The sequence below is a fragment of the Numida meleagris genome, chromosome 2 (assembly GCF_002078875.1).
Source record: "Numida meleagris isolate 19003 breed g44 Domestic line chromosome 2, NumMel1.0, whole genome shotgun sequence".
Taxonomy (NCBI): Eukaryota; Metazoa; Chordata; class Aves; order Galliformes; family Numididae; genus Numida; species Numida meleagris.
The window spans coordinates 43,496,941-43,519,842 of NC_034410.1; the positions used below are offsets into that span (position 1 = coordinate 43,496,941).

The 22,902-nt window shown below is 43.7% G+C and overlaps 2 protein-coding genes across 10 annotated transcripts in view; one reads left to right on the forward strand and one right to left on the reverse strand.

Moving 5' to 3' along the window:
- CTNNB1 (catenin beta 1) overlaps positions 1–16,935 on the forward strand; it is a 22,985-nt gene extending 6,050 nt beyond the window's left edge. For 3 of the 4 annotated variants that reach the window (XM_021389312.1, XM_021389314.1, XM_021389311.1), the window contains 15 exons: positions 8,242–8,302; positions 8,794–9,021; positions 9,153–9,406; positions 9,495–9,733; positions 9,818–10,019; positions 10,354–10,498; positions 10,963–11,066; positions 11,151–11,489; positions 11,736–11,894; positions 12,791–12,910; positions 13,062–13,212; positions 13,312–13,433; positions 14,822–14,882; positions 15,628–15,848; positions 16,155–16,935. In XM_021389312.1, the coding sequence (XP_021244987.1) occupies positions 8,290–8,302; positions 8,794–9,021; positions 9,153–9,406; positions 9,495–9,733; positions 9,818–10,019; positions 10,354–10,498; positions 10,963–11,066; positions 11,151–11,489; positions 11,736–11,894; positions 12,791–12,910; positions 13,062–13,212; positions 13,312–13,433; positions 14,822–14,882; positions 15,628–15,836 (2,346 nt within the window). In that variant the 5' untranslated portion in view covers positions 8,242–8,289 and the 3' untranslated portion in view covers positions 15,837–15,848; positions 16,155–16,935. Of the gene's footprint in view, positions 1–7,550; positions 7,923–8,241; positions 8,303–8,793; positions 9,022–9,152; positions 9,407–9,494; positions 9,734–9,817; positions 10,020–10,353; positions 10,499–10,962; positions 11,067–11,150; positions 11,490–11,735; positions 11,895–12,790; positions 12,911–13,061; positions 13,213–13,311; positions 13,434–14,821; positions 14,883–15,627; positions 15,849–16,154 lie in introns of those variants that run through there. The other variant, XM_021389315.1, reaches the window with a different exon arrangement.
- The window catches only part of ULK4 (unc-51 like kinase 4), a 221,747-nt gene continuing 216,934 nt past the window's right edge, over positions 18,090–22,902 (reverse strand). For all 6 annotated transcript variants that reach the window (XM_021389306.1, XM_021389301.1, XM_021389302.1 and 3 more), the window contains exons 36-37: positions 21,098–21,186; positions 18,090–18,486 (exon numbers count right to left, since the gene is read on the reverse strand). In XM_021389306.1, the coding sequence (XP_021244981.1) occupies positions 18,402–18,486; positions 21,098–21,186 (174 nt within the window). In that variant the 3' untranslated portion in view covers positions 18,090–18,401. The remainder of the gene's footprint in view (positions 18,487–21,097; positions 21,187–22,902) is intronic.

The window sequence follows — 22,902 nt, forward strand, 5'->3', positions numbered from 1 at the left end:
TCAAGTTGCACCAGGGGAGATTTAGGCTGGACATTAGGAAACACTACTTTTCTGAAAGAGTGGTCAGGCGCTGGAATGGGCTGCCCAGGGAGGTGGTGGAGTCACCGTCCCGGGAGGTGTTCAAGATATAGCGTTGAGAGACATGGTTTACTGGGGTTATTGGTGGTAGGTGGATGGTTGGACTAGGTGATCTTGTAGGTCTTTTCCAACATAGCTAATTCTATGATTCTATGAAAATCCCAGTGCACAGTGTAGCTTTGAGAAGATCGCTTTCACTGCTCCATTTGTAGGTCTTGTTAGAAACTGTTGGTGCACTTTCCATGATTTTGAATGTAAAAGATGATATCGAGAGGTCTCCTGCAGAGTAACTGCTGTGGATCTTAACACGCCGTAACTTCACCCAAGTGATAAAATCCAGTGCTATCAGATTCAAGATACTACAGTAGAAATGCTCCTTTAAGTGGCAAAGTTTGTGGACTGAGGAGGTGCTGTCTTTGCAGTTAGTTACGTGACAGGGCATATGCGCAGGCTTTCCAGTAGCATGTAAAGTTTCGAAGTTCATCACTTGAAGTGATCTTTCAGCTCAGTGCCCTGATAAGCTGAGTTATCTTTTGATACAATTGCCTTTTGGGATTGGTCTGTATTCTCCAGGCTCCCATTTTTACAGGTTGGGACTTATCTTAAGCATTTGTTGACTGACCAGTAGCTCTTAGACTGCTGTTAAGTGTTCCTTTACTGGAACTTTTAATGGGTTGTTTTTAAAAGGGTACTTAAACCTTACTGCTTGTGAAGACCCTGACTAATTGAACAAGCTGCTAGGGCCTGTATGCTGTGTCTGTTGCTCAGAAGTGCTGCTCTTCAGAGCCACTCAATGCCTGCAGCTGAAAGCCAGTTCCGCAGTGGGAGCTCACCAAGTCTCTTCCTGATGCATTCCCATTGCCTGAACTCACAGTCAGTGTCTGAAGTTGTTCTTCAGTGATGGACTGAAACTTTTCTGGGTGGTGTTCTGTAAGTGGGGTGAGGAGAAAACATTGAGCACTTGCACTGCAGTCTCAGCTGCACTCAGAGCTTGATGTGCTGTCACAGTTAATCATTGGACAAGCTGGGTGGGGTATGGTTCTTCACCAGCTTGCTGTCCCTTTCGGAGAGGAACGGTATAGCTGGTGAGTGCCCTGTGCAGTCAGATAGCTAGTGCTGTATGTGCAGCTTTCCTGCTCCTCTGTGTGTGCATAAGGCTGCGTGGATCCAAGGAGGAGCCTCTCTTTTTCTGGCCATGTAATCTGTCTTTCACTACTACTTTTTTTTTTGAGGCTAACCTAGTTCTTGAGTCTAGTCAACACAACTGGATGCCTTTACTTCAGTTCCATTAAGCACTTGTAATCAGTTTTTCTAGAGAAATAGAGCAAGAACAGAAATATTTGCCTGCTGCGTGCTTTAGGTAATGAGCACGTGAATAGAAACTCTGTGCTCTTAATTGGCCTTAGATTGCTGAGATGACTGAAAATAGAATAGCGTAACGCTTCATTTTGTGATGTGGCATCAAATGAACTCCTACAAGAGTAAGCGTGTGGAGGCCAACCTGCTTTTTGAGGAGGGTGCCTTTAGATAACTTCCAAGGCAGAAGGCAAGGGCTAGAAATCGGGGGGGGGGAGGGGAGGTTGAAAAAAGAGTAGCAAGATGGGATGTGGTAAAAAGCAAAGAACTTCTAGTGAGTATTAGGGAATCTTCATGTGTGTCAGTTACCCCTTTTCCATTTAAATACTGCCCATGGGTTATTTGTTGGCTCTTTCAGCATGTATTAAGGATATGTAAAGCTTGGCAGTTGCAAGCTGTTCTCTCTTTGAGAGAGGTCACTGAAACAGATACTACTCAGGCTTCTTATTTCCTAATGCTTACCTGAAGAAATGAGTCCTGAAGAACAACTTTCTTCAGACTTAATGTTTTGTGTAGTCTGTGTTCAGAGTCAAACTTGTTGTGATCTGATTACTGAAACCAAAAACAAAACATCACTGGGGGCAAGGCAACTTCTACCTTTCTATAGGCATCAGCAGAATGTGTTGTCAGAGGTATTAGAGCTGGATGGTCCTGCTGTTGCATTTACATAGAATATTGAGTTTATCAGTGGATTGAAGTATCCTTCCTTAGTAATTGGAGGGAATTATCTAAGCTCATGAATGCAGTTGCTCTGTTGCAGGCTGGGATCAGTAAGCTGGATTTGGTGCGGTTACACACTGCGGAAGGAAAGTTAAGTTTCCTGTCACTACTGGTAGCTCTCAGTTGTGTTTTTCTTTAAACTGTTGCCATAGTTGAGGTTGCTACATCTTAGCTATTTAACTAGTAATGCTGCCGTGACTCATGGCATGATATTTCTTGGGTACTGAAAGCTGCAGAAAGACAGTTGAAGTGTTCTAGGGCTGTGAAGACACATAGTATGTTTTCCTTTTCACAGCACTAAAAAGGAATGATGTTTCCCAATGCTGTATAGTTTGACCCGTTTCCTTTCAATGTTGCATACTAAGTTACTTCTATGTACTTAAGACATCTTCATGTGACCCATAACAAAACACTTTCATCTTGTATTAAATATCAGCTTGCTTGAATGACTTGAATGAAGTCTGTTATAGACTTCTGTTTTTTCAAGTTAATATCCTGACTCCTAATATGGATAAGGTGAACCTTAACTTTACTGTGTCAAACTCAATCTCTGAGAACAAAATAGTCTGTTGCTTTGTTTAAATGTGGTTACCTGCAGCCCTGCACCACTGTTCGAGGCAGTTTTACAGTCAGATCCATAGTAGTTTTTGTCTGTCCAGATCGTTGAACTGCTGGTCTGGGGAGAGATTTGAAAAACTGAGTTTCTCAGTTCAGAAGCCATTGCTGGTGCATGACAAATCTGGCTTGAATCAAGGCCTGCCAGTGCTTGGCTATAAGTAACTTCGAACTAATCTCTGCTTGCTGCAAGCAGTTACCGCAAAGACGGTTACTTTTAGAATTGTCCAAGTGACTGAGGACTGCGAATGTCACTACTTCCCACAGTGTGGGAATGCTACTTACTCAGTGCTTGGTTTGTGGATATGGAATGTATTATTTAGAGAAGATTGTTTTGTTTAACTCTGTAATACCTTGAAAAGAACAATTAAAAGCTTTTTGAAAATAAAAATAAAATGAAAATCTTTAGCGTGAAACTTAGCTTTATCTGCTCCTGCTCTGAAATAAAGATCTTCTATTCATTGAGAATAAAATCTGTAAATCCAACTGTCATTCTTATAATGGGTTTCTGGAATTCTTTAAAACACACAGAACCTATACCCTTGGAATTTCTTATTAATCTTAGCACCTGGTACATGAAAGACCTTTAAAATTACCACCTCAGAACTCAGTGGAAGCCAGGAACTGCCCAAGTTGAGGTTTTTTTGTGTCCTATTTGGAAGGAGAGGGGAGAAGAGAATTTATCCCAACAGGAAGAAAGGGAATAATTAGGAACTTAAAGCTCCATATGTGAACAGATTTCTGGTGGCAGAGCTTCTTATACTTCCAGAGATACCAAATGAAATTCTCATAGATTCAGACTTCCGAGGCATGGGAGTCTCCTTAGGTTCCCAGGCTCTCTCTTATGAGGCTAGCATCAGCTAAGTTTCAAGTTGAATGCTAGCATCCTAAGTGTAATTGCTTTCCACAATTGCCATCTGTGTGTTTTCCTCTGTAGCTATTTAAATCAGTTCTTTCAGATCACCTGTAGCTTCTCCCTCCTCTCCTCCTCTGGTTGTAGGTGTCAGGTTTTCAGGTAGAATAGAGGCTTTAAATAAAAGACAAAGCAGGTAAACTGATGGAATTCCCCCTGTGGAGGAGGAAAAACAAGTTTCAACTTGTTCTAGGCTTCCTGTTTGTCGGTTCAGTGGTATTCCAAATCAGTACTGAAGTGTGTACCTCAGTTGGATCGTGTCTCTGTGTGACTAAAAGCAGTAGAAGTAGGCCTGCCTGCTGTTAGATTGTGTAGTTGCAGTTAAAATTGGTGGAGAGAAGTGTGGGCCTGCTTTTCCTTGATAAAAATAAAAACTGGAGGAGAGAGAGTGAAGAAGTATTTTCATATTTAATCTGGTGTAAGAGGCAGATCACAAAATTAGACCCAAAGAAAGCTTCCAGGAGAAAACTGTCAGTGCACGTACTTCTCTTCTTCACTTGTATGTAGGTGTGAGCCGTGCTTTTAACTGCTGCCATTTCATTGCAAGCTTAAGATCCACTTATTCTAAGCAAGAAAGTCTTCATGACACTTGGCGCTGATGGTTAATTTGAAGATGCAGCTCCTTGTTCTGTCCTAGACAAGACACGGTTTGTGAAAGCATGGGCAGCAGGCTTTACATAAATCACATTGATGGGGATGTGCCAGACTTCCTTTCCCATATGAGGCTTTCCTAAATGCTGCTTTCAATCAAAACGTTTCTGGGAGACTTAAAAACTTCAGTATTCAACTTAAGCAGGTACCCAATTTGTAAGTTATCGGATCTGTCAGGCATAATCTGAGTCAATTTTAATGAAGTTTTTCTATGAAGGCAATAACCTTGAAAGAAGGTGGAAGTACTTTGTTTAATATCAGCTGCAAGTATGAGCTGTTGTGTAGGCTGGCAGATCGACAGTGAAAATGAGGGTTTTTTTTAGACAGACTACAGAAAAGGTGCAAATGGTGTTGTCTTAATGTAGCAGGCAGGTAAATATCAGTCTGGTACTTGCCTCCCGAGACAGGCTTTTCTCCTAATTCTCTCCATATGTGAGACGACAGAAGTAAACAATTTGGTGTGCTTTGTATCCTGATAGAGCTTCTTTTCTTTAGAAAGAGAAGTAGGTTTCATTGAAGCTGGTCTATTGTTGACCTCCTTGGCACGCACCGTCCTTGAAAATCAGAAGTTAATGCCTAAGCTTTACTGATCATCAGAATGTTCCTCATCTTTCGTTCCTTGAGAACCAAGAAATTTGAATTACTCTTCCATATTATGAGCTACCAGTTTCAATTGCTGTGCTTGCAGAAGATTTCAGATGCACGAGTGGCACGGAGGGTACCTGGTGCAGTCCAGTGCAGTGTCTTGTATTACTTTTCGTATGAGAAATTCAGTACATATTCATTATAAAAGTCCATTAAAAGCCGGAGCTGATGGTGCTTGCTAAACAAATTGATGTTGTCCTGAGGGAGGTTTATGAGAGGTTAATAGGACTAAACCTTGGTAATGCACCCATGTGGATATATGTTGTGCATAACACGATACATAGAGGAATTCAGGCCTGAATTCTGAGCACTCCTTAAAAGTAGTGAAGGCTACAGAAGATTGCTATGATGCTAACATCTGTTTTTGAAATGCGTTAAGTCCTTTTTCTTCCTGATGATTCAGATCCGTGTTACTGACCTTGACAATGTAATGTCTCTAGTCCTGCCTCCTCCAGGCAGCCCGAGGAGGAGCTAGCTGTAAAGGAGCTTCAAGATCTTTGCAGGGTTGGGACTTCTGTGTTTGTTCACCTCTCCCTCAATGATCCAGTTTCTGTTGGGAGAGGTAACAGCACAAACCTTTGTACCTAGGCTGGGGTTGTTGCTGTCAGAGGCGGCAGTTGGCCTTCTCAGCGATACGCACTGGGAGAAGTCGGCAGCTTGTCTGGGCTCTGTTCTACCCCCTTGTAAAAAGAGAATGGAGAGGGGAGCGAAATGCAGAAAGTTCAGTAGCAGAAACCTTGAAAGCAAATGGAATGTACTGCCTTCCCCTGGATGACTTTAATCTGTGGTTATTTTTAACTTTGAGGATTAAATCCAATTTCACATCTAAATCAGGAATGCTGGCTGGAATTGCTGGGGGGCTTTATGGTTGTATGAAATGCAGATTAGGAAGTTAGAAACTTGGAGGTGCGGCAAGCAGGCTGATCTAAGGTCAGCGCTTCAAAGTCGCACTGTATCTGACTATAATGCAGTTCTGAACGCTTAACTCTGTTCTCGGTGCTAACCCGCAGGTGTTCTTCAGCTTCATTTTTAAACGTTGTTGCCGTGCAGTGACTGGTGTGCTCTGTTGGACTGGTACCGCTGCTCATCTCATTTCTTCAGGATGTTGAGAGTGAACCATTTCGGAGTGCATTGCTGCAAGCGAGCTGCCTGCCTTTGTGCAGAGTTGAGCAGCGGAAGGAAATGGTGTGCATTCTCCCCAGGCTCCCTATTGCATATCTGAATGTGAGACGGTACCGACTGTCTTGGTGCTCTTGGCTGATTCATCCACCGGTGTGCTAACTTTTCAACTCACCTGGTGATCGGTTTCTTATTAGCAAAGCAGGCAAGAGAGGTTACAATCAAAATAGATCTTTTCTGCGAAGGATACAGAGTGTAACGGATTACGTTCAATACTGCTCTGCTTCTTTCTGCGTGGAAGGTGTCAGTAGGGCTGGCAAAGCAATGCATGAGGATTGCGAGTTGCTATCAGAATGTTGTATCAGCACTTCTACTAACTTAGCCAGGAGAACTTATTTATTAATGGTGAAGAGAAAGCTTGAGTTAGTTTCTCTTCCCCTTTCTTTACCGGTGCTACTCCCAAACTCTTAGCTGCATCTGGAAATAATAATTTTGCAGCATTCGAGGTACTGGGGGGGGAGGATGCAGAATGCGTGAAGTGGCTAGTCTCCTCCAGGCTGCGGACTAGGAGCCATTTGGAAATGTCAGCGTTTCCAGCTGCTTAGCAGCATATTTACCGTATGTTGCGTTGTATCTTAAATCAGCTCCGTGCTGCTTATCTGCTACAGAGGCAAATCTGCTGTCCATTTTAAAAGAGCCAGGAGAGGGATGCTGCCAAAAATGGTGGGAGTGCTAAGTCAGGACGAGCGGCACTGGTGGTTGTGCAGCAAAGTCATGAGTTTGCTCAGGAGCTGCTTGGGGTATCCTGCAAGTGGCTCAGACAGCGAAACACAGCCTTGCCTCAGCATTACCTAGTCTATTCACTGAGAGCCCTAAGACTGCAGGCCTGTCTTCTATTGAATTATCATTTTCTAAAAGCTACTCCTGAAGGAAATCCTTAAACTGCTAAGTCTGTCTTTACACAAATACAGCATCAAATGGACTTTGTTCTCGTGACACAGTACAGCAGACCTGTCCTTGCCTTTACTTCATTGTCTAGGAATGTTTTGATCAGCATAGCTCCAGCACTGAACACACACTGAAAGCTGATTGCTGGAAGAGATGGTTTTGCTCTCTGCACTAGTTACTACTGCAAATGTTTCTGCTTGGCTAGCTCCCAGAACAGGCTGTCACCAGCACTGTGTTTGTGCTGGAAAAAAACCCTACAATAAAACTGATATAGGCTGGTAACAAAAAAAAAAAAAAAAAAAAAGGTGTTGGGCTGCAGGAGGAAGGGGAGCAAATGAAAGCATGACTGTTTTGACTGACCCATTGTGAAGCAGCAGCCTCGAGTTTCTCCTGGGTTAATGAGGAGACAGCTACAAATGTATGGTACAAGTACTTCAGTAGCGTTTGGTGACATGACACCAATACGATACGACATTTGATGCAACATTTAATCATAGCTCGGGCTTCTGCCCCTTGGATTTTGGCAAAAAAAAAAAAAAAAAAGTTTCGTGACTTAATGTGCGCAACTGAGGCAGAATTCTTGATTTTTAAGGCTGGTTCAGTTTTCCGTTTTAAATTCACAAAAGAATATTTTACATAGAAAGAAACCTTTCTTCTTGTGGTACAGGAAAGGATTGAAGATGGAGGTTCAGTTACAAATGTCCGTAACACTGAAATGATAGTAGCTTGCCTTAAATGGTCGTTAAGTTTTCCAGGCAGAAATCCTTATTGTCGCCCCGCATCAAGCAGTTTTGCTAGTATCTTCAGAGTGGTTTCCTGAGAAGGGAATGAGCAATTCTGACGTTTAGCCCTTGTCTCTGCAGCGCATCCAGGCCAGGTAATTTAATGTCTGTACTTCATCTTACACAAGGATAGAGAAGTAAAAAATGACTCTATTGTGGTCGTTTTTCACTTACTTTTCTCTTGTGGCTTTGAAGAAGTGAATGTATCTTACATGTAGCCTGCCAGGAAAAGTCTGGGTGATATATCTGATTCTTCTGTGTCTGCAGGGGGGGTTGCTAATTAGCACTGGATATACTCACTTTACCAGTGACGTGGCAGTATGTGCTAAGCTTTAGCTTGCAGTTCTGCTGTTATAATATGAAATCCTGTCTTACTCGCTCTGATTAGTAAGTTCAAATCTTGCTCTTTTTTAGAGTCTCTGAAAGGTAGCAGGAAAGAGTTCTGGGAGCACAGCAAGGAACATGGCAACCCAAGGTATATGATTTATTACACTTAATTTTTTATTAGACTCTACCACTTCTAATAAAGAAGAGCTGAACTGGCTCCTTACTTTGCTTTTTAACTTTCTTAAATCGCTTGAATAGAATAATGCCTGCTGTACTGCACCAGTTAATACCTTACGCCTGAAATGTAAGCCTGCAAACAGGTTTGTCGTCGTAAACATTTTGAGTCACTTAAGTATGGCCAGGTACCTAATGATACGATGTGGAAAGGGAGCCTTTAAGCAGCAGACTAAGTCACAACAACAGCGATTGCTCTGCCTGCTAGTCAGGCTTATAGATGTCTGCACTGGTTTGATACGACGCCTCAGTTTAAAATGGCTGTCTCGCTTTCTGTGCTACACTCAGCTGGGCTGAGGTAGTTTATAACACTTTATTTTCCTGTAAAATCCTAGTCATTTCTTGAAGGACTAATACATGCTGGAGCAATTCAACTAAACCGAATTGTTCAATGATTTCTTACAGCTGACTTGATGGAGTTGGATATGGCCATGGAGCCAGACAGAAAAGCTGCAGTCAGTCACTGGCAGCAGCAGTCATATCTAGACTCTGGTATCCATTCCGGTGCCACGACAACTGCTCCCTCTTTGAGTGGCAAAGGAAATCCTGAGGAGGAAGATGTGGACACAACGCAAGTCCTGTACGAGTGGGAGCAAGGGTTCTCTCAGTCCTTTACCCAGGAGCAAGTTGCTGGTAAGGCCTTCTCTACTACGCCAGCTTGTTTAGACATGCAGCTTAATAATGCAGAAACTTAAACACTGAATTATTAATCTAGAAGAATAGCATCTTATTCCTGTTTAAGACGTACTTACCTTGTTTTTCAGATATTGATGGCCAATATGCAATGACTAGAGCTCAGAGAGTGCGTGCGGCTATGTTCCCTGAAACACTGGATGAAGGAATGCAAATCCCATCCACGCAATTTGATGCTGCCCATCCAACTAATGTGCAGCGCCTGGCTGAGCCATCCCAGATGTTAAAACATGCCGTTGTTAATTTGATAAATTATCAGGATGATGCCGAACTTGCAACTCGTGCAATCCCAGAACTGACCAAACTGTTGAATGATGAGGACCAGGTAAGCATCTTGTTAACTTTGGTCTAGCGTGCTTATGGGAGTTCTTCGATGTCCTTATACTAAAAGCTTTCTTTAAATGCTCCTGCAGGTGGTGGTAAACAAGGCTGCAGTTATGGTTCATCAGTTATCCAAAAAGGAAGCATCTCGCCATGCTATTATGAGGTCCCCTCAAATGGTATCTGCTATTGTACGTACCATGCAGAATACGAACGATGTGGAAACAGCCCGTTGTACCGCGGGCACACTACACAATCTCTCACATCACCGTGAAGGCTTGTTGGCAATCTTCAAATCAGGAGGCATCCCTGCTTTGGTTAAAATGCTTGGGTATGTGGATTGCTGAGACAGCAGTTCGAGTCTTTTTGCTGCTGTTGGTAGATGCAGACACTCATCGGGCTTTTCTTTTTGTAGGTCTCCAGTGGACTCTGTGTTGTTCTATGCCATTACAACTCTTCACAATCTCCTGTTACATCAGGAAGGAGCCAAAATGGCTGTCCGTCTAGCCGGAGGGCTGCAAAAAATGGTTGCCCTGCTCAACAAGACAAACGTTAAATTCTTGGCCATCACGACAGACTGTCTTCAGATTTTAGCCTATGGCAATCAAGAAAGTAAGGTAAGCGCTTCTGCTCTTGAAGCTCTTTGAAATGAGCAAGCTTGCTAAGGATGGCCTTAAAAGATCCTTTGTACTGACCTCTTTGTTCTGAAACCCGTGTCAAGCTACGGATTTTGTCAATTGCTGAGCAATTTGCCAGTCAGTCCTGGCCTTGAAAGAAAGATGCTATTTTTTGAAATGTTCATGCTCAGACTGCAGAACTTTACAGAACTGACTGGTAGTTGTGAATCGTTTTTTAGAGATCTGTAGCATGTGGTTTGTGTAAGCCAGCCTACTCACACGCCCAGGAAGTGACAGCTAAGTGCTATATTGCTGTATTTCTGCTGTCTTTCAGCTGATTATTCTGGCGAGTGGTGGACCCCAAGCTCTAGTAAACATAATGAGGACCTATACTTACGAGAAACTATTGTGGACCACAAGTAGGGTGCTGAAGGTGTTGTCAGTCTGCTCCAGCAACAAACCTGCTATTGTTGAGGCTGGTAAGTACATTTCTTGTACCTCTTTTTTTTTTTTTTTTTAAATGGATACTGGACTTCAGAATCAGTACATTCCACACTAACCAGAACAGAAGCTGCCAACATCAGAACTTAAACACAGTTGCTCTTTTGATGTTTAACTAGTTCTAGAGGCCCTAAGTATGCTTAAGTATAAAAAGTAGTCTGGTTTTATTAAGTCTGCTGTGGTGTTAGCTGTGTGCCCTTATGGCTGAGTGTTGTCAGAATCGTCTCCTCAGAACATACATACATGCATTTTAAATCAATGTCACAAAGAGAATCACAGCTTTTTTCCTCCTATGTAATGAAGGGTTAGGGCCTAGTCATATTAGGATACTAATCCAAAGAAAGAACCAGAAGCTTGTGAGATATTGTGAGAAAAATTATTCCATTTACAAGATGAGCATTTGAGTAACGGTGTGTGACAGACATATACCATTATCTTCTAGGTGGGATGCAAGCTTTAGGACTACACCTTACAGATCCAAGCCAGCGTCTTGTCCAGAACTGTCTCTGGACTCTGAGAAATCTGTCAGATGCAGCAACCAAGCAGGTAAGTGGGCCTTCTGAGGGATCAGGATCAAAAGCCAGTGTAGTGGAAGAGGAAAGAGACTAAATTTTCTTCTCTTTTTTGCAGGAGGGAATGGAAGGCCTTCTAGGAACTCTCGTTCAGCTTTTAGGATCGGATGATATTAATGTTGTGACTTGTGCTGCCGGAATCCTTTCTAACCTTACTTGCAACAATTACAAGAACAAGATGATGGTGTGCCAGGTCGGTGGCATCGAGGCTCTTGTGCGCACGGTTCTTCGGGCTGGAGACAGGGAAGACATCACAGAACCTGCTATTTGCGCGCTCCGTCACCTCACCAGCAGACATCAGGAAGCTGAAATGGCTCAAAATGCAGTACGTCTCCATTATGGACTCCCAGTGGTGGTTAAACTGTTGCACCCGCCCTCACACTGGCCTTTGATCAAGGTAAATAAATAATGGTTGATATCTGTCAGTGCTGAAAACCAGTGTCTCTTTAAGGTAACCTTTACTAAGAAAAATACAAAGGTGTTGGAGAATGTAATTTGCCTGATGGAAAGGCTGCTTCAGCTGAGCAACTTTCAAGTTGCCTCTCACAGAGCTCCAACTGTTTGGGACCAGCTGATTTAATAACAAAACGGTGCTAAACAGCAAGCACACTCTCTTATTCCCCACCTCGTTTCTGACCTGCAGGCGACTGTTGGGTTGATTCGCAATCTCGCGCTGTGCCCTGCAAACCACGCCCCGCTGCGTGAACAAGGTGCTATCCCACGGCTAGTTCAGCTGCTGGTTAGAGCACATCAGGATACCCAGCGACGTACTTCCATGGGTGGAACACAACAGCAGTTTGTGGTAAGCGGCCACCAGGAACTACAGTTGCCTAAATAGCTATTATCTTGACATTTGCTCTGGTTTGTATTATTCTGTTGGCATACTGATCGTTCTGCCTTGGCAGATGTAAAGTGTTTCTTAAAAAAAAAAAAAAAAAAAAAAAGCCCAAAACTTTGGTTCTTATTTTACTAAGGAGCTTTTAATAATGAATGCTACAGATTGTAGAAATACTGGTTTTGCCTACTCTGGCAAAAAGAGTAGTTCTCTACAGGGAAGTTCCATTCTTGTTGGAACTATGGGTTTTGGAATGTTGTCAACAGCTTAATGCATATTTTCATGCTTAGAGCTGTAGGCTTACTGAGAAATTGCATAGGCTCCATAATTAACATACTTGGTCAGTGTGGCAGGATCAGTCTTGATTTTTCCCTCCTCCTATTAAACACACTGACAAAGAGGAAGTTACATTAGCATAGGCAAATGGAAGCAATACCTCCTAGTACAGGACTGTAGTTAACACTTGCAAAGGCAAGCCAGTCAGGGCCTCTTCATCACTGATTAGCACTTTCAAAATTATTAAACAGCCAAGCTAATTCAGCTTGGGAAAAAACCAACAGCGTTGTCAGACATTAAGTTTATAATGAACTGGGGAAAAAAAAAATGAGAACACGGGGAGATGTTCCACTGAAATGCTTCACTTACTGAATTTAGCTGGATAAACTAGGCCAGGTCTTAGCAGGGATGTTAAGCTTGAAGGCCAGCAATAGACAGTGGGTATTGAGGCCTGGTGGGAGGGGGGGGAATGTGTGTGCAGGAGACGAGTTTGGCTGATTCTTTGATAGTGATCAGCTTTTTGACAGTTGTTTTAGAAGACAGCGTTCAAGATCTCAGCTTAAATGCCTTTTCTTTCCCGAACTTAGGAGGGTGTGCGCATGGAGGAAATCGTTGAGGGCTGCACTGGAGCCCTGCATATTCTTGCACGTGATGTTCACAATCGAATTGTAATCAGGGGTCTAAATACCATTCCACTATTTGTGCAGGTAAGCAGGAGCTCAAGAAAATGCTGTAGTACATACTAGAAAAACTAGTAAAACTGCTCCAATGCTTTGTTGGTAGAACTGCTAATTTGCATTGTACTACAGTTCTTTTCAAACAGAAGAGTTAAAAGGAACCCTTGTGTTTTGATTGTAGTTGTTGTACTCCCCCATTGAGAACATCCAGAGAGTAGCTGCGGGTGTACTTTGTGAACTTGCTCAAGACAAGGAAGCAGCTGAAGCGATTGAAGCTGAAGGTGCAACTGCCCCTTTAACAGAACTGCTTCATTCTAGGAATGAGGGTGTTGGTAAGTGAAGTTAAAAAACGGGTTTCATACTTCATGTTAGAAAAGTTGCTAGAAGAATTGATGTCGGTGACTAAATTCACTTTTTTTTTTTCTAAATAGCAACATATGCAGCTGCAGTGCTGTTCAGAATGTCTGAGGACAAACCACAAGACTACAAGAAGCGACTTTCAGTTGAACTGACAAGCTCTCTGTTCCGGACTGAGCCAATGGCTTGGAACGAGGTGAGTTGTGTCCTTGTATGAATGGTACCTCGGGGAGACTTCACTTTCAAGTCCCCCCTCCTTCCAATAGTGAAGTGTAGATGCCGTCAGTGATATGGGTTCAGTTTTACACATGCCTGTGGCTTTTTTACTGTCCCTACATGTTCAAGTTCAGTGAACATGTGCTTGTAGATTCGCAGAAAATGATGCAAACTTCTAGTATGTACTATTGTCCTAGGGCAGAACTTTATATGTAAACACGTGAGACTGACGATCTTGGGAATCCATTGCATAGGGCAAGAAACCCTTCTAGAACTACAGTTTCTAAAGCCTTTAGACTTGCTTGAGCAGAATGAAGAGCGAGCAGCCCTAGAGCGGCTACTTCGGTGCTTCCTTTTCAGATAGAAAAAGTCCAAAGTTTCTAATTCTCATTTTGTTCTGTGTAAAGCTGTGCATAATAATTCTGTAGATCTCTGTGCTGCTTCTAATTTCAAAGGACAGCTCTGCAATAATCTCTAGGAATTTTAGGCAGATTTTGCAGATTGTCCAAACCTGATGAAATCTGAAGGCAAATGCTGAGGAATTGATAGGATAGAAGCATAACTATAACATGTATCCTGTGAGGACTCTTCTTTAGCAAACTCTGTAGGACTAAGAAGCTTGCGGTGGGTATGCCACTTTGTGTTCTCCTTAACTTAAAATTGAGTTCACAGACTTGGAAGTATTTGAAAGCTATCACATGGAGTTTTTTTCATGCTTAAAGGCCTGCACAGTGAATTGAGACTGAAAACTGCATCAGAGAATGTTTCACTAAGTCTGTCTTCCCCCAGATCCTTAAGGTTCAGGAGTTTATCTTGATTCACTTAATAGATAGTAGCCTTTGATTTGTAGTATTTCGGTGCTCACTAATGATTTCTTAAAAGTCTGTATCCATCTAACATAGCAATGTGAGAACACAAAGCAAAAATGGAATATCTCTTTGAAATACAGGTGGTTTCATTACACTAGAAACCTGCAATTCTGTAACTTGACAAACAAGGGAAGTGCATTGGGAACTAAACACTCTGTCGCTAGTTCAGGAGTCTCTGCCCAGTTGACTCGCAGAGGTTGAACGAGTGTATCAGAGCAGCGTTCCTAGACTTGCCCCTTCCTACTTGTTCCCAAACAGAAGCCTTCTTCCAGTGAGTTATGGCTCCTGTGCCTAAATAGGGCTCTTAGACCGTGGATGCAGATGCCTAGATAAAAAGACATTTCATATTCACAGAAGTATCATGCTGCAGTGTGCAGTGCAGAAGAGTTGCTGAAAAAGGATTTATGGCAAGCTTTAACATTTCTTAAATTCAGAATTACTGATGTTGGCCCTAAGACCTGACTTGAAAACTGTTCTGTAACTTTTTGTGCACATCTAGACAGCGGATCTTGGACTTGACATTGGTGCCCAGGGAGAACCTCTTGGATACCGCCCAGATGGTATGTCTGTTCCATTCCCCTTGACTAAGCTTAAGTTGAATAAAGTCAAGTCATTGACTGTAAAGGAGAACTGCAAATGACTGAAGAGCGAATTACTCTTCAGCAAGATATTGCAAACTGACAGGCAGATGGGGAACTGCCAGTTCAAATAAGCGGTTTCTGCAACACCTCTGGCTGCACTGAAATGGGAGCCATATGAATGTGCAAAATTGGTGGCGCTTGTCTGAGTCTTGTGAGAGAATCTCCCACTGAGCTGCTGCTTCCAGAAATCCTTTACAGATGGACTTGACAATTCCAAAAGTGCAGTTTTTCTTTAAAACAAATGTTGGTATTGCATATATTAGTCTTTAAGCGTCTATAGAGTTAAACTCAAGCCTATCCCTATGGGTTCTGAGCTATTTTTGACTAGTCTTTCAGAAGAAAGTCTGCAGTCTTGTAGCCTGGTTTTGCTGTAGTATTGTCGAATTTTAGTACTGTTGATTGTGCAGACTAATGGCTTGGCTGGAAATCTGCTCGTGCTTCTGACTGCAGTGTGCTTTGTCTGCAGAATCACACTGGAAGGCTGTTTCAAACGATGGAATAGCCATTAAGGGCAGGCAACAGATCGTTTTGAACTTGGCTGAACTAGAAAAACAATTAGATGGCTACAACGATCTTCTCACACACTGATACTTGCAGCTTCTGATGCGTCTAACATCTGTTAACATTATGCTCTTTTTCCCTCTGCCACCTTTAACTTTCTTAGATCCTAGCTACCGTTCTTTCCACTCTGGCGGATACGGTCAGGATGCCTTGGGTATGGACCCTATGATGGAACATGAAATGGGTGGCCACCACCCTGGTGCTGACTACCCAGTTGATGGTCTGCCAGATCTTGGCCATGCCCAGGACCTTATGGATGGGCTGCCTCCAGGTGACAGTAATCAGTTGGCCTGGTTCGATACTGACCTGTAAATCATCCTTTAGGTAAGAAGCTCCAATCTTGAATTTAAAAACAAAACAAAAAGAAAGAAACAAATTACTGGACTCAGGACTTGGTTGGCAGGGAGGGAATGGCTTAAATGGGTCCCAGTGTGACAGAATACTGAAAAAAAGCTCTGGAGACACATGATCAGTACACTCCTACACTCCAAACTGACTTCTGCCGTGAAGTGTGGAAGTAATTAACTATAACGTCTTGTGCATCAGCTTCATGTAGTCTTTATGTTAAAACAGCCTTTTACTGAGGAGCACTGACATTTTTTCTTTTTTCTTTTTTTTCTTTTTTTGCAGCTGTATCATCTGAATGAACTTGCATTGATTGGCCTGTAGAGTTGCTGAGAGGGCTCGAGGGGTGGGCTAGTATCTCAGAAAGTGCCTGACACACTAACCAAGCTGAGTTTCCTATGGGAACAATTGAAGTAAACTTTTTGTTCTGGTCCTTTTTGGTCGAGGAGTAATAATACAAATGGATTTTGGGAGTGATTCAAGAAACGAGGAATGCACAAGAATGAATTGCAAGATGGAATTTATCAAACCCTAGCCTTGCTTGTTAAAAATTTATTATTTTTTTTAAATCTCTGTAATGGTACTGACCTTGCTTGCTTTGAAAGTAGCCTTTCTTTTCGCAGTAATTGTTGTTAGTTTTTTTTTTTTTAAAGTCTCTCGTAGTATTAAGTTATAGTGAATATGCTACAGCAGTTTCTAATTTTTAAGGATTGAGTAAAGGTGTAGAACACTAATTCATAATCGCTCTAACTGTATTCTGAATAAAGTGTAACATTGTGTAGCCTTTTTGTATAAAAAAAACTAGACAAATAGAAATGGTCCAATTAGTTTCCTTTTTAATATGCTTAAAATAAGCAGGTGGATCTATTTCATGTTTTTGATCAAAAACTTTATCTGGGATATGTCTGGGTAGGGGCCAGTAAGAACTGTTTATTTGGAACCTTGTATTGGACAGTTTACCAGTTGCCTTTTATCCCAAAGTTATTGTAGCCTGCTGTGATACAGATGCTTCATGAGAAAAATGCAGTTATAAAATGGTTCAAAATTAAAGTAAACTTTTAATTCACTCTGTGTCAAATTATTTCAGACTGTAAGATATAGTTATGTGTTGACAGGTTTTCCGAAACCTGTTCTCGAATTGCACAACACTTTCACTACTTCAAAGGCAGAAACCAAGAACTACTCCCCCTCTTCACCCTGCTGAGGACTACTCAGTCCTCCAGAGCTCGGTCGCACAGGCTTTCTACTGCAGTATTTTTCTCCTTGAACTGCTGCTGCTTTGCTGCAGCAGGTTGCTCAGCGAGGCAGCTACGCTTAGCGCCTGGCCTGCAAGTCACATGCTATCCTGTGGTCAAAAAATCCATTGACAAATACAAAGCATCATGCTTGAGAAGCATGCTGTCAGTACGAGCAGGAGCAGGTCCTTCACTGAGCTAGCTCCACTAGCTTTAACCCATTTTCAGGTGTACTCGGCCTTCAGTTCCCACTTGAGATAGGACCTGCAAGCAGCTCGCCTTCTCTAGAGGCAGCACCTGTGCAGCTGGAAGGGAGGAGTGCAGTTTTTGAACTGCTGGCTAATTTATACACTGTGCGCATCTGCACTCTGCAGCTGTCACCGGCCTCTGCCCAAAGTGCTCGTCCTGCCTCAGAGCAGCAGCTTGCCAGCAGAAGATCACAAGGGGGATAAGCTGTAAAGGATCACAGCTCCCTGGGAGGATCCCAAGGAGACGAGAGCTGAATCAAACTACAAAAAGAGTAAAAGAGTGCTCTCCTTTGCTTACAGAGCAGAGGAACTGCAACTACGCTGACGTCTCACTGAGTAACCCAGCTTCACCCCTCCCAGCGACACATGCACTAGAAGACCATAATTATAAAACACTTCACCACAGAATGTGCAGGATTCTTTTTTTCCTGTTTCTGAAAACTCTGGCTCTGAATTCCAGCTGTCAAGCTTTGAAGAAAGAATAGACACAATGATAGGAAGGGTTACGTAAGAGAGCAATCCCAGCAGAAAGTACAAGGGGAAGTCAGTTTGTTTACCTCGCATCGTCGGCTTGCCTCCCTGCTTGGAGAAAGGGCTGTCCAAGGGCAGGCCTGTATCAGCAGCTCGGGAAGGTCCCTGCCTTGTAGGTGTACTCCTTAAACTGACCAGCTAAGGCACTCAGCTGATCAACAAGACATACACAAGCATTTCTAGCACACCTTAAAACAGTGAAACGCTTTCCGCCCATACTGTGAAACAGCTATACTATTTATTTAATTTACACTTTTCAAACTCTGCCTGTCAAATACTCGCACTACATCACGCAATGCCAGCAAGGTAAAATAGTAATCAAGAATTCACCTGGAAGGGGGTTGGGAAAAAAAGGCTGTTCCTTCTGGAGGTGCCAAAGTCGTGCCTGTGCCCAGACACAGCAGCGACTCACTGGCTCGCTAAGTGAGTTAGGTCACTGCTCGAGTGAAGATGTTCAATCAAGACAGTGCTGAGCATCACACACAACTGCGCATTTCGGCGGGCTGGTCAAAAGTACTTCACTTGGTCGGCTTTGGGTTTTCATGTCCCACTGTTCTCAGAATTTCAGATGCCAGGGAAGCAACAGCAACATCAGCGTGAGAGCTAGGAATTAAACATAGTGACAGCTGTTAGATATTCTCAAGGGAAAACTTGTTTAAATCCCACATTTGCCATTCTCTATGCTGGAAAATTCTCTGCATCACCCACTGAGTAACTTTACCCCGTTTTTCTGTTGAGCAGGAAGGTGCAATTTGTGATTTTGTCCTGCAGCAGATCTTGTGTACAAATGAGTTCCAGTTCAAATTCACAGTAACTGCTGCCTTGCTCAATCTCCTCTGTGAACGAGAAGATAAAATCTACCATGTCCCCATGAATCCCACACATGCACGCACAGTGTGACAGGAAAATGACTCCACTCACTTCTGCATTCTCCCATGCAGAAACAAGCAGGTTTTTTGTTTTTTTTTTATAGGCTGCCATCCTTCATTATTAACTCAGGAAATACACCAATTGGCCAACTTGCAGCTGCCATTAGCAGCAAGCTAATGGCAAATACCTACTGACACCCCATCTTCTGGGGAGCACAAAGCTGCCCATGAAATCCCAATGATCAGTAAACCATCATAAACCAGTTTCTTGACAAGTTTAAACCAGAGCATTTAGTTACCTGAAACAAACACATACTGACAACCAAGAAACACATAGCTAAGATCCCACACTGAAAGTTCAGATTGAATGCCACCTCACTACTAAGCAAGATGGGCTGGTTACATGCCAACCCCAAGGCTGCCTGTTCTGACTAGCCAAGAATACGTAACAGAGAGTTTGGCAACAGGCAGCTGCTGCAAGGCGGCAGGGGAGCACCGAGAGCAGCTTGCGGCCCAGCCGTGCCCCTGCCAGTCATGGCACTGCTTGGTTGTTGTCTTGTCTGCCTTCCACTGCACTGAAAGAGGAGAAACCGGTCTGCAAAAAACGAGCGAAGCAAAAACACGCCTCACCCACTCCGACCCAGTGATGGTGTGTGGGTGGCAGGGCCTGGGAGTTCAGACCGCTCATGTTTCCAATTCAGCATGACGTTCAGAAAGGCTTCTTGCCAAGGTTCAGAGCACAGGTGAGGAGGCTGAAGTGACTAGGGGACAAGGGATATTCTAGGGAAGATGGCATGTAAGAGAGAGTTTGAGGAAATGGCAGAACATCCGTAATGTCCATATACAAAATGGCCGCTTGGCTAAAGCTGATTGAACACGCTGACACCAGCCTTCTCCTATCTACCCTGTCGCCCATTTGTCCACGCTTGAGTGCATCACAGTCCTGAGATCCAGGCTAGATCCCTCCCAGGCTCCTCAGCAGGTGAACGGACAGGGACATGGTTCTTCAAAGAATGGCAGGAGAGAAAGCGGAATCCGTGAGCTCCTGGGAGCCTTCCTGCCACTGCTGCAAGCAGAGGACCCTGGCCTGCTCTAATGTATCAGAACACTACGATTTGGTCTCCTGAGTGTCTTGTGTCAAACGAGAGAGACGGCTGCTTATTTTGGGCTCCACAGCATGTATTTTTCTGAGAACAGAAATGTGCAGATGATAACAATTAGAGGAAGTCAGAGAGGCAGATTCAGAGCCGGCTGCTAGATGGGCTGTGCAGTGCAGCTAACACTGAAATGCAATGAAAGAGAGCAAAAACTAGTCCTAAGAGAAGAAAAAAATCTTCTTTCCCCACTGTCACACCACTGTCATCTTCACTGGCGGTGCCAGTGTCTCCCTTAGGGAGAGCTGTCATTTTACGTTAGTTGGATAATTTACCATGTCATACAAAAAACGTGAGTCAGCAGCTGAGGGGAATGCAGGCTGTTCAGGACGGGCTTGGTGTGTCCCAGCGCACAGCTCCTCACACCCACCACCTCCTGACCATTTCCTCTCTACTCACATCCCTGCTTCCAGCACAGGGTGACATCCAGGAGTCATCCCAGAGCACCACCCACGTTTGGGAGCACAAAAAGCACTGCCCAGATAGTCTGAGTGTTTCAAGAATTGATCTACAAAATACAATCTCTGACTTATTTTGACCAGGAGCAAAATGCAGCCTAATGGCCCGCAGCAGGGGCGCAAAGAACAGTAATTCATTCATTGGTACATCCAAGGGGGGATTAGGTGAGGGAAAGTCCAAGGGAGAGGAGCTGAGGCCTGGCCAAGCTGCTGGGACCAGCACCTCTGTTCTTGCAGAGGAAGCCCTGGCAGTGCCCGCAGCCTTATGCCTTCGCTGGGAAGCCACAGGTATTTGCAAACAAAAGCACCTCTGTTCTTCAGCTGCATATTTAGGAAAAAAAAAAAAAAATCAGCTTTCAAGCATACCACACAGTTTGGTTACTTTAAAACAGGGCACAACTACCACATTGTGCATCTCGCCCACTATGCTAAGAAACACGGACCAGTATCCGGTTATAAAAGAGACTGATTGTTTGAAATAAAGTAAAAAAAAAAAAAAAAAGTTTAACGTGACAGATGTGCACCAGCATGGGCTGGCGGTGCAGCTGGCTGTGGCCGGCCGCAGCTGGGATCAAAGCGGGCCACAGACCCGCCACAGAGCTCTGACGGAGGGGGCCAGGGGTGGAAATCCGAGGGGCCTCTGCTGCAGGAGGCGATGCCAGGAGAAGTCATGGCAAACAGGAGGCGGAGAGAGCTCCCGTCCTGGAAGCCCCTGAAGCCTGAGGGGACGCACCTGGCGGTCTGGGCCAGGCTCTGCAGAGCGTGGAGCAGAGCATCGCCATCACTCTTCAGGCTCTCCGAGCGCTTCTCGTTTGAAGTTATCTGGAACAAAAAGAAAGAGTGCTTATCAAAGGCAGAGCAAGAAATTCCTCTCTGTCATTTTCTGTGGGATAGGGAAGAAGGAAACAAGTTACAGCATTTGTTACCCTTGTAAATGGAATGTGACATTAAAGAGACCCAAGAGAAAAGTCCCTTTTACCAAACAGGGCTGAAGTTTAGGCGCAGGCTGTCTAAAATGTCTCAGCTTAATTAACAAAATCCGTTCTTTTTCTGAGTGCCTGTACATGTGTGAGTTCACACATCACAGACTGCCAACCCTGATTTCATCCTTAGGACCACTGCAAATACAAACCCCATTGACACTGAATTCCAGAGGGACCCTAGGAAAAACCAACCAAGCCTGTACCAGCCTTATCGTAGAATCATAGAATTGCTCAGGTTGGAAAGGACCTTCAAGATCATCAAGTCCAACCGCAACCTAACCATACTGCTCTAACAACCCACCGCTAAATCATGTCCCTGAGTACCACATCAGGACACATAGGGTTTTCTCTGGTTGAAAGTCACTGCAATGGTAGCAACTGCATATTCAGTTGTTTCTTGCCACTCACCATTCATGAGCAATATTGCCTGCACAGGGTCATCTCCTACAGCGCACACAATGAATGACCCAAGCTGTGTGTCCTTCAGTGTCAAGAGCATCCCGATCACAGCTGAATTTGCTGTGGGTGCTTTCTCCCACTCATCTGTAACAGCTGGTTTATGGGGTCTCCAGCCTTACACAGCATAACCACACAGATACAGGCGGCTGCACATCTCCTGACCCAATGGCAGAGTGAATGGGAAGGCCATGGGGGACACGGCTTTAACCTGCCCAGCACTGTGGCACAGACACTGGACACCAGACAGCCTGCTGAAGAAGCAGCCCTATGGCAAAAAATTACTTGGGGAGGGGGGGAAGAAAAAAGGAAAGGGTTGCATATCAGTTCCTGCTTGCAAAGGTGAGTAAATCTTGGCCAAACAGAAAGGAAAAGGAGAGGATCAGAGCGGCTGATTGTTTTGATACCGGAGGAGTTAATGCCTGAAACAACTTCTAATCCCAAAATCTGGCAAGGACTTTTAAGCCTTAGCATGCCACGGCTGGCCCTATTTACCATTGATCAAGCAACATGCCTTTGAGTCTCCCTCTTAAATTACATGAGAAGCTGTACTTAGAGCTGCCACCCCCCTCATTTATCAGCAGTGATTCTCAAACACAACTGTAATCAGAACATCCTGTTGTTAGCAGGAATAGCAATCTGTCTGTAGTACATCAAAATCTATCCCGTGTTGGGGGGAAAAAACAGTGACCTCATTACCTAAGTATAAATCATTAGTAAGTTCTGATTACATGTTACTGGGCATTTTTACACTCCTGAGGTCATTTCTGAACCCTTTGATTTATATTTCAGCTATCCATTATATTTCAGTAATCCATTCTTTTTTAATTCACATCCTGTAGCTGCAAAAGACATTTTGTAATCTGAGTTCTGAATTTCAGGACAAAGACACAAAACTGTAACAGTACGGCTGCTGAGAGAGAGAAGTCTCCAACCACAAGACGCTGCTTTTCCTCCCCAACAAGAGCTCCCAGCCTCTGCTGAACACTTCCCACCAACTCTGTGGTGCCCCTCATGCTGGGCACACTCATGCCCCTCATTTATCTCACACACTTGAAGGAGAAGAGGTCACAGGAGAACAGTCACTGAAACCTGGATC